This window comes from Trichosurus vulpecula, chromosome 2 (genome assembly GCF_011100635.1).
Source record: "Trichosurus vulpecula isolate mTriVul1 chromosome 2, mTriVul1.pri, whole genome shotgun sequence".
Classification (NCBI taxonomy): Eukaryota; Metazoa; Chordata; class Mammalia; order Diprotodontia; family Phalangeridae; genus Trichosurus; species Trichosurus vulpecula.
This window is the reverse complement of record NC_050574.1, coordinates 376,630,410-376,643,332: the sequence shown is the minus strand read 5'-3', so window position 1 is coordinate 376,643,332 and position 12,923 is coordinate 376,630,410. Positions and strand designations below refer to the sequence as shown.

Here is a 12,923-nt window from a genome sequence, read left to right as displayed (position 1 = left end):
AGAACAAAATAAAACTGTTACTGAGCTGCAGGAATTCTTATAAGGAACCAAACAATGACAAGAATGGGATTTTGCCCTGACAATTTGCTTAAGGGAAGTGATGCAATTCTGCTTCTGTGTCTGCCACACCTCCTGGTGGAAAAGTATAAAAATCCCTATGTAGATCATGCCCTACACAGTCACACAACCTACCCTTAACATCCATCCAACCAAGTGAATCCTGACACCATGAGCTACTATGGCAGCTACTATGGGGGCCTGGGCTATGGCTATGGCTCTGGTTATGGCTGCGGATGTGGCAGCTTCCGTGGACTAGGCTATGGCTTTGGTGGCTTGGGCTATGGAGGCCTGGGCTATGGTGGCTACGGCTATGGCTGCTACCGCCCATCTTGCTTTGGAAGGTATTATTCCTGTGGCTTCTACTGAAAAACCATTTACTCTTGGCCTATCGTGGTAACCTTGTCCTCCCCTGCTTTGGGCTAATTCCATAGCCTTGTAGGGACATCACATTCCACCTGCCTCTAAGCCTGGTGGTATGGAAGAGCTAAAACAGCAATGCCTTGGAATCCCTATGAAGCACTGAGGGCAGGAAAGTGGCAGGGACTGAGAAGCAGCAGGAACCATCCTTCTGGGAATTGATGCAGAATCTCAACTGTCACGACGGAGACTCCTTCATCAACTCATTTCCACCAAGTTTGCTTAGCTCTGATACACCATGGCTGAACCATCTGTTAAAATTTTCTAATAAACTTGTTTCACTGGCTTAGCATACCTGTTTTTGCCTGTCCTCCTTGACTTCACTCTCTTTGGGTTTCTGCTTCTCATCATGAGGAGATTTTCAGCCTTGATGTACTTATCTGTGTCATTGCAGAAGATTTCCTCTGCAATGGATCTATTGCAATGAGGTAATGAATCCCTCTCCAGATTTCTGTTCAGAAAACTTTTTTTTTTCCTTCTTAAATGTCTTTCTAAAATTTGACTTCTACAGTACTTCATATTAGTACATCGTTATACTCAGGCACCACTTTACTGAAGGCAAGGCATTTGTCCCCTATAAGCTGCCTCCCTTCTCAAATGTTCTAGGCACACAAGGACAGGACTTTTATCTTCAAGACTTCAAAAAGGTTCACATTCTTATGGTGTCATGTTCATGGTTCATGACTGCCAGATCCAATGTGTCCCTGATTCTGTCAGAATTGACTTAATCTGCTGTCTGGGGCAGCTAGGTGGTGCATTTTATTGACAGTTGTGCCTAGAGAGTCATCTTCTTGAATAAACCTGTCCTCAGAGACTAGTTTGCATGAACTGTGCAAATCACTTACCTCTACTTGCCGAAGGTTCCTCATCTGTCAAATGAGTTGTAGTAAAATATGACAAACCACTCTGTTATCATTAAGAGTCCCTGAATGGGCTCCCAGTTGGCAAACGACTGAACAATAAATCCATTTCATAGCTTTGTTCCACCACTTTGTTGTCTCCAAGCAATCTGAAGATTTGGAGAACAGCAGGACTAAATGGCCCACCACAAAGATTACAGAAGAAAGTCATATTCCAAGTCCGAAGGTTGTCAGGGAACCTTGTGCCTTCCATTGGCCCCATATCCTCAGGTCCACTGCACAACCTGTCCATCTCACAATACTAACCTTGAGCTGAGGCCACCTGTCAACCGAGAAAGAGTTTCCATTGTTGCAAGGGCATCCAGCAAAACACTCAAAAACTTCAACTGCCTAATGAATTCAAACACCAAGGGAAAAGAAACATCTGCTTTAAAGCTCAGTATCCTGTCTCCTGATATTTACATTCCTCATCTTCATAGGACAATATAGCCCCTGAAATCATGCCATTTGTATGGGTCCTTGGGAAGAAAGCTGAGCTAAGCACATTCTCTAGCACTAAGTAGCCTCTTAATAATTGTTTATTGATTGAACTTGTGTTTCAGACATTGAAGAAAACAGTATAAGCGCCACTACCAACATTAACTTTAAACACATTTCTATTACTCTGTATCACTCCTTGGAATTATGCTGAATTGAAAAAAAACATGTACATTTCTGAATATTTTAGAAGGAAATGCCCTCTATAGCCTCATTCTATTCGACTTCTCCTAAAACATAAGTGCAAAAGATTCACCACTCATTTTTCAGGAGACATTTTATGAGGACCAATTAGATGGGAACGAACCCTTCAGGAAAAAGATCACTTCTCTCTTGGACACCTCACATGGGGCAAAGAATATTCCATTCTCTTTAGCAAAGACAAAAAACAGTTTAGGGGAGGGAGGGACAAATGCCCTTCCTGAATCCATTTTATGCTCTCTGGGGACAATCAGAAGGGATCTAATACTTAAACTATGTACCATCGCCTCCATTTCCCTGAGCTCTGGGCCCTTGTATCTCTCTTCATATAATCTCAAGGTCACAGTGTGATTTCTGGTGGTCATGTGACATCCTAGAGGACTCCTTTATCCTTGAAGGTGGAGTTGTAAGAGGATTGGAAGATGGGGGAAGAGGGGAGACACTTATTCACTTATTGCTGCCCCAACCACCTTGAGTTTACCTTTTTCTGGTCACTTGAAAAATTTCTGAGATGTTCCACAATCTGAGAACTACATACACCCTGACTTCTCTTCTCTACGCTATATTCTCTCACTTGGGGATGATCTGATCTGCCATGAACTCAGTTGCCTTTTCTCTGACACTCAATATTCCTTCTCCAGCTCCAAACCAGCATTTCTCTGAGACTAATTTATTCATCTGGCTGTCTGCTCATGCCCAGATTGCATGATCCTACCAACCTCATATAATCAGCACTTTCTAGGACTTCCACATTTAAAAAGTCTATGGCTCTACTGACGTCATTGGAGCCTATTCCGAATCTCTAGCTACTCCTCTTTCACTGTCTTTGAAAGCTCTGAACAAGTTCCTGACCTTCACATTTAAGAGAAACTGCTCCCTCCGAGGTTCCCAGTGACCGGAAGTAATGGCTTCTTCTGAATCTTCCTTCTTCTTGACCTGCCTTAGAATTTTGACTGCTCTACCCAACAGGTGCTCCTGGGGGTGCTTGACACTGCTTTTCTAGCCCTACTACTGTTTCTTTCTGGTGTAGTTAGGTGGCCCACGATCCCATAAACTCAGACCCACTTTCTTTGGCTGAAGCTTTCAGTTGTATCTCTTTTCCTTCCATTTTTCTCTAATCTCTACATAGGTGAGATAGTAAGCCCTCCATGCATCTCAGGCTTTCATTGACCTTTTCTCTGCCACTCCCTGTGAAATCTGCTGATGCAGCCATTCATCTCTGTTGGGCTCCAGTCCCACATCCTGAACAGCCAATATCTACAAATATCAATTTGATGTTCACTACATAGCTCAAAGCCCCCACGTCTAGTACAGATTTCCTTATCCTGCCTTGTCCAAAACACGCCACCTCTTATCAAATTCTCTCTTCCTTTGAAGATCACAAGCATCAAGCCAAAGTTTTAGGTTCACAGTCTCAGGGACCTCCTTGACCCCTCATTATCAAGGTACCTATTTGACAAGTTTACAAAACTTGTCCTTCAACATCTCTGGCATCCAAACACTTCTCTCAAATCTGTAGCCCGCATCTAAGATCAGAACCTCACATCTCCTTTCTGCAGGTGCCCTTGATAGGCCTCCTGCCTCAATTGTCTTCCCACTTAGATTCCTTTTCCAAGCAGCATCCCAAGGTGTTTTTCTAAAGCATTCATCTGACTTCTGTTCCCCTTAAATCCCTCCAAGTCCCTAGCCTTGCACCAGTGATCTTGTAAACTCCAGTTGCTTCCTGTTTGTGCTCATTTAAATAGATAGCTTCTGTCTGACACTTTGCCCTCTTCTTTAAGTGACCCATTCCCACCTTTCCAATCTCACTACACTTTATTTTGTTCCCCACAATTTGATGATCTTGCCAGTGCTAGCCTACCTTCTTTTATCAAATTGATGAATACTGATTTTAATGGAGTATAGGTCCAAATGAATTCTCACATCTGCTCAGAACCTCATCCTCTCTCTCCTCTCTCCTGCTCTGACTTCTCAGTTCTAAAATCACCTGTGGTTCATGGAATTTCCACTTTCCCATAGTGGCTTGTACCTCTGTTCTGAGATCTTCTCCCATCGACCCTCCGTGTTTGTGGCAGGAGCCTTGGCTTTTTCATGTTCTTCTTGGACTTAAAACTTCAGAACTGCCTGAGGACAGGGCCTCACTTGACATTCCTTTGTATCCCTCAGGTAAACACGGTGGCTGTCACAGTGCAAACAGTGGGGTGGTGGTGGGTACTTTCACAGCTTTTCGAATATATGTTGGATGGATGCATTCCACAAAGCTGTGCTCTACCTCCATCTCAAATCCAATCTGAAATTTCTATGAATTGTTCTGTCATTTGAGTCTCTAGAAGCATTGATTTAGAAAGACAGGATTCCATTGCCCAGGTAAAGAATCAGAAGGCCAGAGAGGGAAGTGTAACGGAAGGACAACAATGTCGTCTGGGAGAGGGATGCCATGATGGTGGGGTAGGGCATCAGCCCCATTAACAACATAGGCTTTGGCAACAAGATAATCATTTCTCCTTACAGCAACAAGATAATGTCTGAGCCTTCTCAGAGGTCAAGAAAAAATAAAACTGTTAATGAGCTTCAAGAATTCTTGTCAGGGACCAAACAATGACAAGAATGGGATTCTGTCCTGCAGTTCGCTTAATGGAAGTGATGCAGTTCTGGTTCTGTGTCTGCCACACCTCCTGCTGGAAAAGATCGTGCCCTACACAGTCACACAACCTACCCTTAACATCCATTCAACTAAGTGAATCCTGACACTATGAACTACTACAGCAACTACTATGGTGGTCTGGGCTACGGCTATGGCTCTGATTATGGCTGTGGATGGGGCAGCTTCTGTGGCCTAGGCTATGGCTTTGGTGGCTATGGCTATGGCTGGGGCTTCTACCGCCCATCTTACTATGGAAGGTATTATTCTTATGCCTTCTACTGAAAAACCATTTACTCATGGCCTATCATGGCAACCTTGTCCTTCCCTACTTTGGGTTAATTCCATGGCCTTGTAAGGACATCTCATTCAGCCTGCCTCTAAGCCTGATGCCATGGGAGAGCTAAAACAACAGGACCTTGGCATCCATCCCTATGGGCCACTCAAAGCAGGGAAGTGGCAGGGACTGAGAAGCAGCAATACCCATCCTTCTGGGAAATGATGCAGAATCTCACCTGTCATGAGGGAGATTCTTCTAATAACAACTCATTTCCAGCAAGTTTGTTCAGCTCTGATATACCATGGCTGACCCATCTGTTACAACTTTCTAATAAACTTGTTTTCCTGGTTTAGCAAAACTGTTTTTGCCTCTCCTCCTTGACCTCATTCGCTTTGGGTTTCAGCCTCTCATCACAAAGATTTTCAACCTCGATGTACTTATGTCATTACAGAAGATTTGCTCTCAAATTCATCTTTGCAATGAGGTGAAACCTCTCCAGATTTCTGTTCAGAACATATATTATTTTCCTTTTAAATATCTTTCTACAATTTGACTTCTGTAATACTTAAACTTTAGTACTTTGTAATATTCCAGCTGCATTTCACTCAAGGGTTTTACTAAAGGGAAGGCATTTGTCCCCTATAAGCAGCCTCCTTCTCACATATTCTAGGCACATGGGACCAGGGCTTTTATTATCAAGATTTCAAAAAGTTTCACATGCTTATGGTGTTGTGTTGACTGTTTCTGACCTCCAGATTAGGTGTCCCTGATGACTGTAAATTGGTTTAAAACTATATCTTGTCTGTGGCAGCTAGTTGCTGCAGAGGGTCAAGTATCAGGCCTGAAGTCAGGAAGATTAATCTTCCTGGGCTAAAATGTGGTCTCAGAATCTAACTGGTCTATGTGACCCTGGGCAAGTCACTAAAACCTGTTTGCCTCAGTTTCTTCATCTGTCAAATGCGCTGGACAAAGAAATTGCAAACCACTCTAATATCTTTGCTAATAAGACACCGAATGCAATCACTAAGAGTTGAACATAAGTGAAAATGACCGAATAATAATAGTCCCTTGTCTAGATGGGCGCTAGTAGCCATAGCCCAGGCCTCCATAGCCATAGCCACCATAGCCCAGGCCTCCAAAGCCTAAGCCACCACAGCCATAGCCTAGGCCACGGAAGCTGCCACATCCACAGCCATAACCAGAGCCGTAGCCATAGCCCAGGCCTCCATAGCCATAGCCACCACAGCCATAGCCTAGGCCACGGAAGCTGCCACATCCACAGCCATAACCAGAGCCATAGCCATAGCCCAGGCCCCCATAGTAGCCGCCATAGTAGCACATGATGTCAGGATTCACGGATTTGGATGGATGTCAGGGTTTAGTTTGTGTGAGTGTAAACAGCACCATATGCACCAGAACTTTTATGCGCTTCTAGTAGGAGGTATTGCAGATTCCTTCCAGAATCGCATAATTCTCTTTAATGAAATTGCCAGGGCAAAATCACATTCTTGTCATTATTCCCTCTGTGATAATAATCCCTCCAGCTCATTAAGGTTATTTTCTCTTGATTTGCCCTTTTTTTGAGAAGATTATGCCATGCTCTTGTTTCTGTAATGAGATATGACTATAGTGTTGCCAAAACCTATGTGGTTAGTGTAGCTGATGCCCTATCTAGGCTTCATGGCAGCCTTTGTTGGGCAGCATTGTCTTCTTTCCATCATGCTTTCCATCCTGGCATTCAGATTTAGGGTAGTTGAATCCTGTTTCTTTTAATAAATGCTTCTTGAGACTTCAGTGACAGAATTACACAAGTTTTAGATTGTAGTTGAGATAGTGGCTGGACACCAGGGTATGAAATAGGTCAATCAAACAATAATTATTTGTTAGTTTCAAATGAATTTCTGTTACTAGGCATTATTCTCCATTCATAAAAAGCCCGTCCATTTCTATGAACCCAAATGCTTTTTGACAGAAGTATTCTCATCAGTCTTATTTCACACTAATCCTCCCAAAATGCATCTCCAAATGATTCAACAATCCTTTGCCATAAAACATTCTATGGAGGTCACTTCAGTGGAAACTAATCCTTCAGGAAGATCATTCCTCTCTTGAACAGCTCTCATTGGGAGAAGAATATTTCATTCTCTTTAACAAAGGTGATATTCTGTTTCTGGGGGCAAACTGCTACCTCTGGACCCAAATTCTCTCACCTAAGTACAAACAGAATAGACCTAATACATGTTTTACATGGTAACCACTAAAGTACCTTAAGAAAACTAGCGCTACTCCCTAAAAGTCCCAGTTCCTTCAAGTGAAGGTACTAGAGCCTGAGCTGGAGGCCCTTCTCTTTTTTAAATTTATTGTTAGTTTTCAACATTCACTTTTATAAGATTTTGAGTTCTAAATTTTCCCGTTCCCCAGGTCAGCATGCAATCTGATATAGGCTATACATGTACAATCATTTTAAACATATTTCCACATTAGTCATCTTATAGAAGAAAAATCAGAACAAAAGGGAAAAGCCACGAGAAAGGAAAAAGAGAGAGAAAATAGTGTGCTTCAATCTGCATTCAGAATTCATAGTTCTTTCTCCAGATATGGGTAGAATTTTCCATCATGAGTCTTTTGGAAATGTCTTAGATCATTGTATTGCTGAAAAGAGCTAAATCTATTAAGGCTGGTCATTGCACGATGTTGCTGTTACTGTGTACCATGTTCTCCTGGTTCTATTCACTTCACTCAGCATCAGTTCATGAAAGTCTTTCCAGTTTTTTCAGAAATCTGTCCGCTCATCATTTCATATAGAACAGTAGTATTCCATTACATTTATGTACCACAACTTGTTTAGCCATTCCCCAATTGATGGGCATACCCTCAATTTCCACTTCTTTGTCACCACAAAAAAGCTGTTATAAATATTTTTGTATATGTGGGTCCTTTTCCCTTTTTTATGATCTCTTCGGGGTACAGACCTAGTGGTGCTATTGTTAGATCAAAGAGGTACATGCAGTTTTATAGTTCTTTGGGTATAGCTCCAAATTGCTCACTGGAGGCTCTTCTGCCATGTGGTCTGGATTTCTCTGGAAGTTCTCTAGCTTAGCCAAAGACCAACTATACACTAAGTAATGCAGGTTACAGACAGACTGTCACTTCCATTTTCACAACTTCTAGTCCCTTATGTTCAGCTTAATACAATCTAAAGATCACAGTGGGATTTCTGGTTGTTGTGTAATATCCTATTGGGCTTCTTCATCCTTTGGTGTACAGTTATGAGAAGACTGGAAGCTGGGAGGAGAGAGGAGACATCTATTGTTGTATCAACCTCCTTGAGCTCATTTTTCTCCTGGTCAATAGAAGTCTTTCTTCTAAGGTGCTTCAGAACCAGGGAACTATAGCCTTCTTCTCTACTCTCTGCTACACTCTCTCAATTAGTGACCTCCTCATCCACCATGGGCTCACTTCCCTTCTCTCTAACCAAGGTCCAGCCTGGCATTTCTCCTGAACTCACTTGTTCAGCTAGCTATCTACCTATGCCTAGATTTCATGTTCCTATCCAACTTCATATTAACAGCACCTCCCAGTATTTCCACATTGAGAGGTCCAATGGCTGTACTGCATTTGTTGGAGCTTACTCATGATCCCTGGATGCTCTCCTTTCACAGACTTTAAAGCTCTGAAAATCAAGTTCCTGATCCCAAACTTCAAGAGAAACTGCTCTCTCCAGAGTGTTTAATGATGTGCTCATAGCCCAAATTAATAGCCTGTTCTAAGTCTTCCTTCTTCTTGATCTCCCATCACCTTTTGACACCACTGACTGACATGGGTGTGCTAAACACTGCATGTCCAGCCTGACTGTTATTTCTTGGTTGTCTTAATTGGCCTACTTTCATATTGTCTCATGCCCACTATGTCTGACTGAACCTTCATCTTCTGTCTCTTTCTTTTCTCTCCATTATGCTCTCTCAAGGGGTGAGAGAGTAGATGCTCCTTAGGATCCTGCCTTCAGGGGCCTTTTCTCTGCCACCCACTGTCACATCTCCAGACCCAGACCAGTATGGCTCCTGAACTCCAAGCCCATGATGAATATAGTGGGCCCTCTGATTGGATAATTTCAACTTGATGTCCCCTAAACATCTTGAAGCCCCCTGAGTCTAGAACTGATCTCAACCTGTCTCATCCAAAGCACTCTGCTTCTTTTTAGCTTCTCTACTCCTTTCAAGAGCACCAAAATCAAGCCTGAAATCCCAGTTTAGTACCTCAGGGCCATCCTTGACCCCTCACTATCATTGTACCTACCAGATCACTTAGCAAAACTTGTCTTTTCTGCCTTCACAACATCTTTGGAATCCAAACACTTCTCTCCATTCACACGGTCTCCGCCTTATATCAGATCATCACAGTTGCTCTCTACAAAAGCCTTTCATTAGCCTCCCTGCTTCAGTCTTCTTTGAGCCCAGACTCCTCCTCCACTCAGCTGCACAGGGGATTTTTCCAAATCATTCTTCTGACTCCTCTCTCCCTTTAACCAGCAAAAGTCTCAGGCTAATTATCTTGCAAATTCAAGTTGTTTCCTGTTCTATGCTGGTTTAAACAGATACTTTGCCTGGAATTTTGCCCTCTTCATCAGCTGGCCCCTTCCATAGCTTTCCATTCTCATTACACTTTATTTCTTTGCCCATATTCTATGAATCTACCCTTGCTGGCCTACCTTCTTTCACTCAGACAATACACCATATGTTCCTTCTGCTTGCCTTTGCTCTGGCTGACTGTTCACCCTGCCCAGAATCCTCTCCTTTCTCCTCTCCTTCCCCTCTGAATTTCCAGGCTATCTCTAAGTCTCAGATCTAATCCTACCTATAACAATACCCTTACCCCTTTTCCCCAGTGGCTTGTACCCTATCTCTGAGATCTTCTACCACTGACTCTCCATTTTTGTGGCAGGTTCCTTGTTTTTTTTCATCTTCTCACGAGCCAGAGGGCAAGGACTCTGTTGACAATTTCTTCTATCCAATATCTTCTGGCTCAGTACAAACACTGGGGAGTTGATTTGTTCTTGGGTTGATTTTGGGATGGTTGGTTGATTGATATATTCCACAAAGTTGTGCCCCACCACCATTTCCATTCAGAAACTTATATGATTCTGTCACTTCATTCTCAAACAGCATAGATTAAAAGAGACAGGATTCTACACCCTGTCGAAAGAAGCAGAAAGCCAGGATGGCAAACACATTGAAGGAGGAAAATGGGAATGGGAAGAAGAATGCCATGAAGTCAAGCACCAGCCACATTAATGATATGGGCTTGACAACACTATAATCATTTCTAATTAGAAATGAGATCCTTGCAGAGTCTTCCCTGGGAAAGAGCAAACTGAGAGAAAACAACCTTAATGAGCTTGAGAATTTCTTCTCAGAGAACAAACATTGAAAAGAATGTAATTTTGGTTTGGTAATTTCTTTAATGGGAATTATGCAATTCTGGCCTGGGTCTGTCATGCCTCCTGCTGGAAATGTATACAAGTCCCAATGAAGATGGTGCCTTACACTTTCACACAGCCTACTTTTAACATCCAACCAAAGTTGTGAATCCTGACACAATGAGCTATTATGGCAGCTACTATGGGGGCCTGGGCTATGGCTACGGCTCTGGTTATGGCTGTGGATGTGGCAGCTTCCGTGGCCTAGGCTATGGCTTTGGTGGCTGTGGCTTTGGAGGCCTGGGCTATGGTGGCTATGGATATGGCTGCTGCTGCCCATCTTTCTATGGAAGATATTATTCCTCTGGCTTCTACTGAAAAAACACTTGCTCATGGCAACCTTGTCCTTCTTTGCCTTGGGCTAATTCCATGGCTTAACAAGGACATCACATTCCACCTGCCTCTAAGCCTGGTGACACGGGAGAGCTAAAACAACAGGGTCTTGGAATCCCTATGGAGCCCTGAGGGTAGGGAAGTGGCAGAGACTGAGAAGCAGCAGGACCTGTCCTTCTGGGAAATGATGCAGATTTGCCCCTGTCATGAAGGAGACTCCTCCAACAACAGCTCATTTCCAACAACTTGCTCAGCTCTGATATGCCATGGCTGAGGTGTCCTGTTATGATTTTCTAATAAACCTGTTTCCCTGGCTTAGCAAAGCTGTTTCCATCAATCCTCCTTGACCTCTTGTATTTGGATTTCAGCCTCTCATCATGAAGAGATTTTCCATCTTGATGTACTTCTCTGTGTCATTGCAGATCTGCTCTCCAATTCATCCTTAGCAACGAGGTGATACCTCTCCAAATTTCTGTTCAAAAACATATTATTTTCTTGTCAAATATTTTTCTAAAATTTAATTTCTGTAGTACTTAAATTTTAATACTTCATAATGATTAACTCCTACTTTATCAAAAGCAAATGCATTTGTCCCCTTAACCTGCAGCCCTTCTCTCAAGTTCTGGGTGTACATGGACAGGAGTTTTATCTTCCAGATTTCTTAAAGATTCACATGTCCATGTCCTCACGCTCATGGTTCATCACTTCCAGATCCAAGGTGTACCTGATAACTGTCAGAATCTGGCTTAGCCTATTCCTTGTCTATTTGCCTCCTACCAATTTGTTATCACCAAGCAGTCTGAAGTTTTGGAGCACAGTGCAAGTGAATGGCACATCAGAAAGACTACAGAAGAGAGTCACAACTAAGTCTGAAGCTTGTCATGGAACCTTGCTCTTCAGGTGGGTGACATCTCCTCCAACCAACTGCACAACCAGTCCAACTCATAACACTGCCCTTGAGTCAAGGCTGTCCCATACATGAGGGAAGTAGACTTATTGTTACAAAGATCTCCTCCAAACCACTCAAACACCTAAACTCTCTAGCCAACTGGAACTTTCAGAGAAAAAGATCTTCTGCTTTGCTGATCCATAGCCTGCCTCTGGCCTTTGGATTCCTTAGCTCCATAGGCCAACATGGACTCCAAAATCATGTCCCTCAGATGGATTCCTGGGAAAAAAGCCGAAGTTTAGCCCTCTGTCTATGTATAGTAGATGCTTGATAAATGTTTATTGATTGAACTTGTGTTTCAGTGAGTAGAAGAAACAATACAAGTACCAGTACCAGTGTATCTTATTCTTCCTGCTGATTATTAGATTAAAATGAATTTCCATTACTATATATCACTGCTAGCATTATTCTCCATTCACGAGAACCCTGTCCATTTCTATGGCTCCACTAGCTTTTTGACAGAAATGCCCTCAGCGACCTCATTATATTTGTTTCTCCTCAGAGCATATCTCCAGATGATACACCAATTCTTTGTCAGGAAACATTGCATGAAGGTCACTTCAATGGAAATAAATCCTTCAGAAAAATCATTTCTCTCTTGGACAGCTGTCATTGGATAAAAAACTTTCATTCTCTTTAACAAAATTGAAAATCTGTATTGGGGGCAAATGTCATCTTTGAATCCACATTCTCCCCTTTGGGGACAAACAGAATAGAACTAGTACCTATTAAAAGAGAATTAGCACAATTAATAAGAGAATTAGGACAACTCCATGAGTGGACTCTAAGTCCAAGAGTTTTAGTTCCTTCAAGTAAGTCTCTTGGGGCTTGATCTGGAGGCCCTTCTACCACCAGATCTGTACTCCTCTGGATGCTCCCAAGGTTAGTAAAAGATAAGCCACACACTGAGCAGTGTGGGTTACAGATGTCTAGACCATCATCTCAGTTTCTTGAGTGCTAGTCCCTAGTACTAGCAATCTCAAGGTCACAGTGGGATTTCTGGCTTTCCTGTGATATCCTATTGGGCTTCCTTATCATTTAGAGAAGAGTTGGGAGAGGATTAGAAGCTGGGAGGATTGAGGAGCCACCCTTTGCTGCCCCAACCACCTTGGGCTCACTTTATTCCTGGTCAACTGAAATCTTTCTGTGATGCTCCACAAACAGAAAGC

The 12,923-nt window shown here is 42.7% G+C and overlaps 2 protein-coding genes across 2 annotated transcripts; both read left to right on the top strand.

The window, feature by feature from the left end:
• Window positions 1–228: 228 nt before the first annotated feature.
• LOC118840366 (keratin-associated protein 20-2-like) lies at window positions 229–426 on the top strand. Its single transcript, XM_036747856.1, has one exon. The coding sequence runs from the start codon at window positions 229–231 to the stop codon at window positions 424–426; it is 198 nt and encodes a 65-aa protein (XP_036603751.1).
• Window positions 427–10,592: 10,166 nt separating this feature from the next.
• On the top strand, window positions 10,593–10,790 carry LOC118835298 (keratin-associated protein 19-5-like). The gene has a single exon (XM_036742492.1). The coding sequence runs from the start codon at window positions 10,593–10,595 to the stop codon at window positions 10,788–10,790; it is 198 nt and encodes a 65-aa protein (XP_036598387.1).
• Window positions 10,791–12,923: the final 2,133 nt, after the last annotated feature.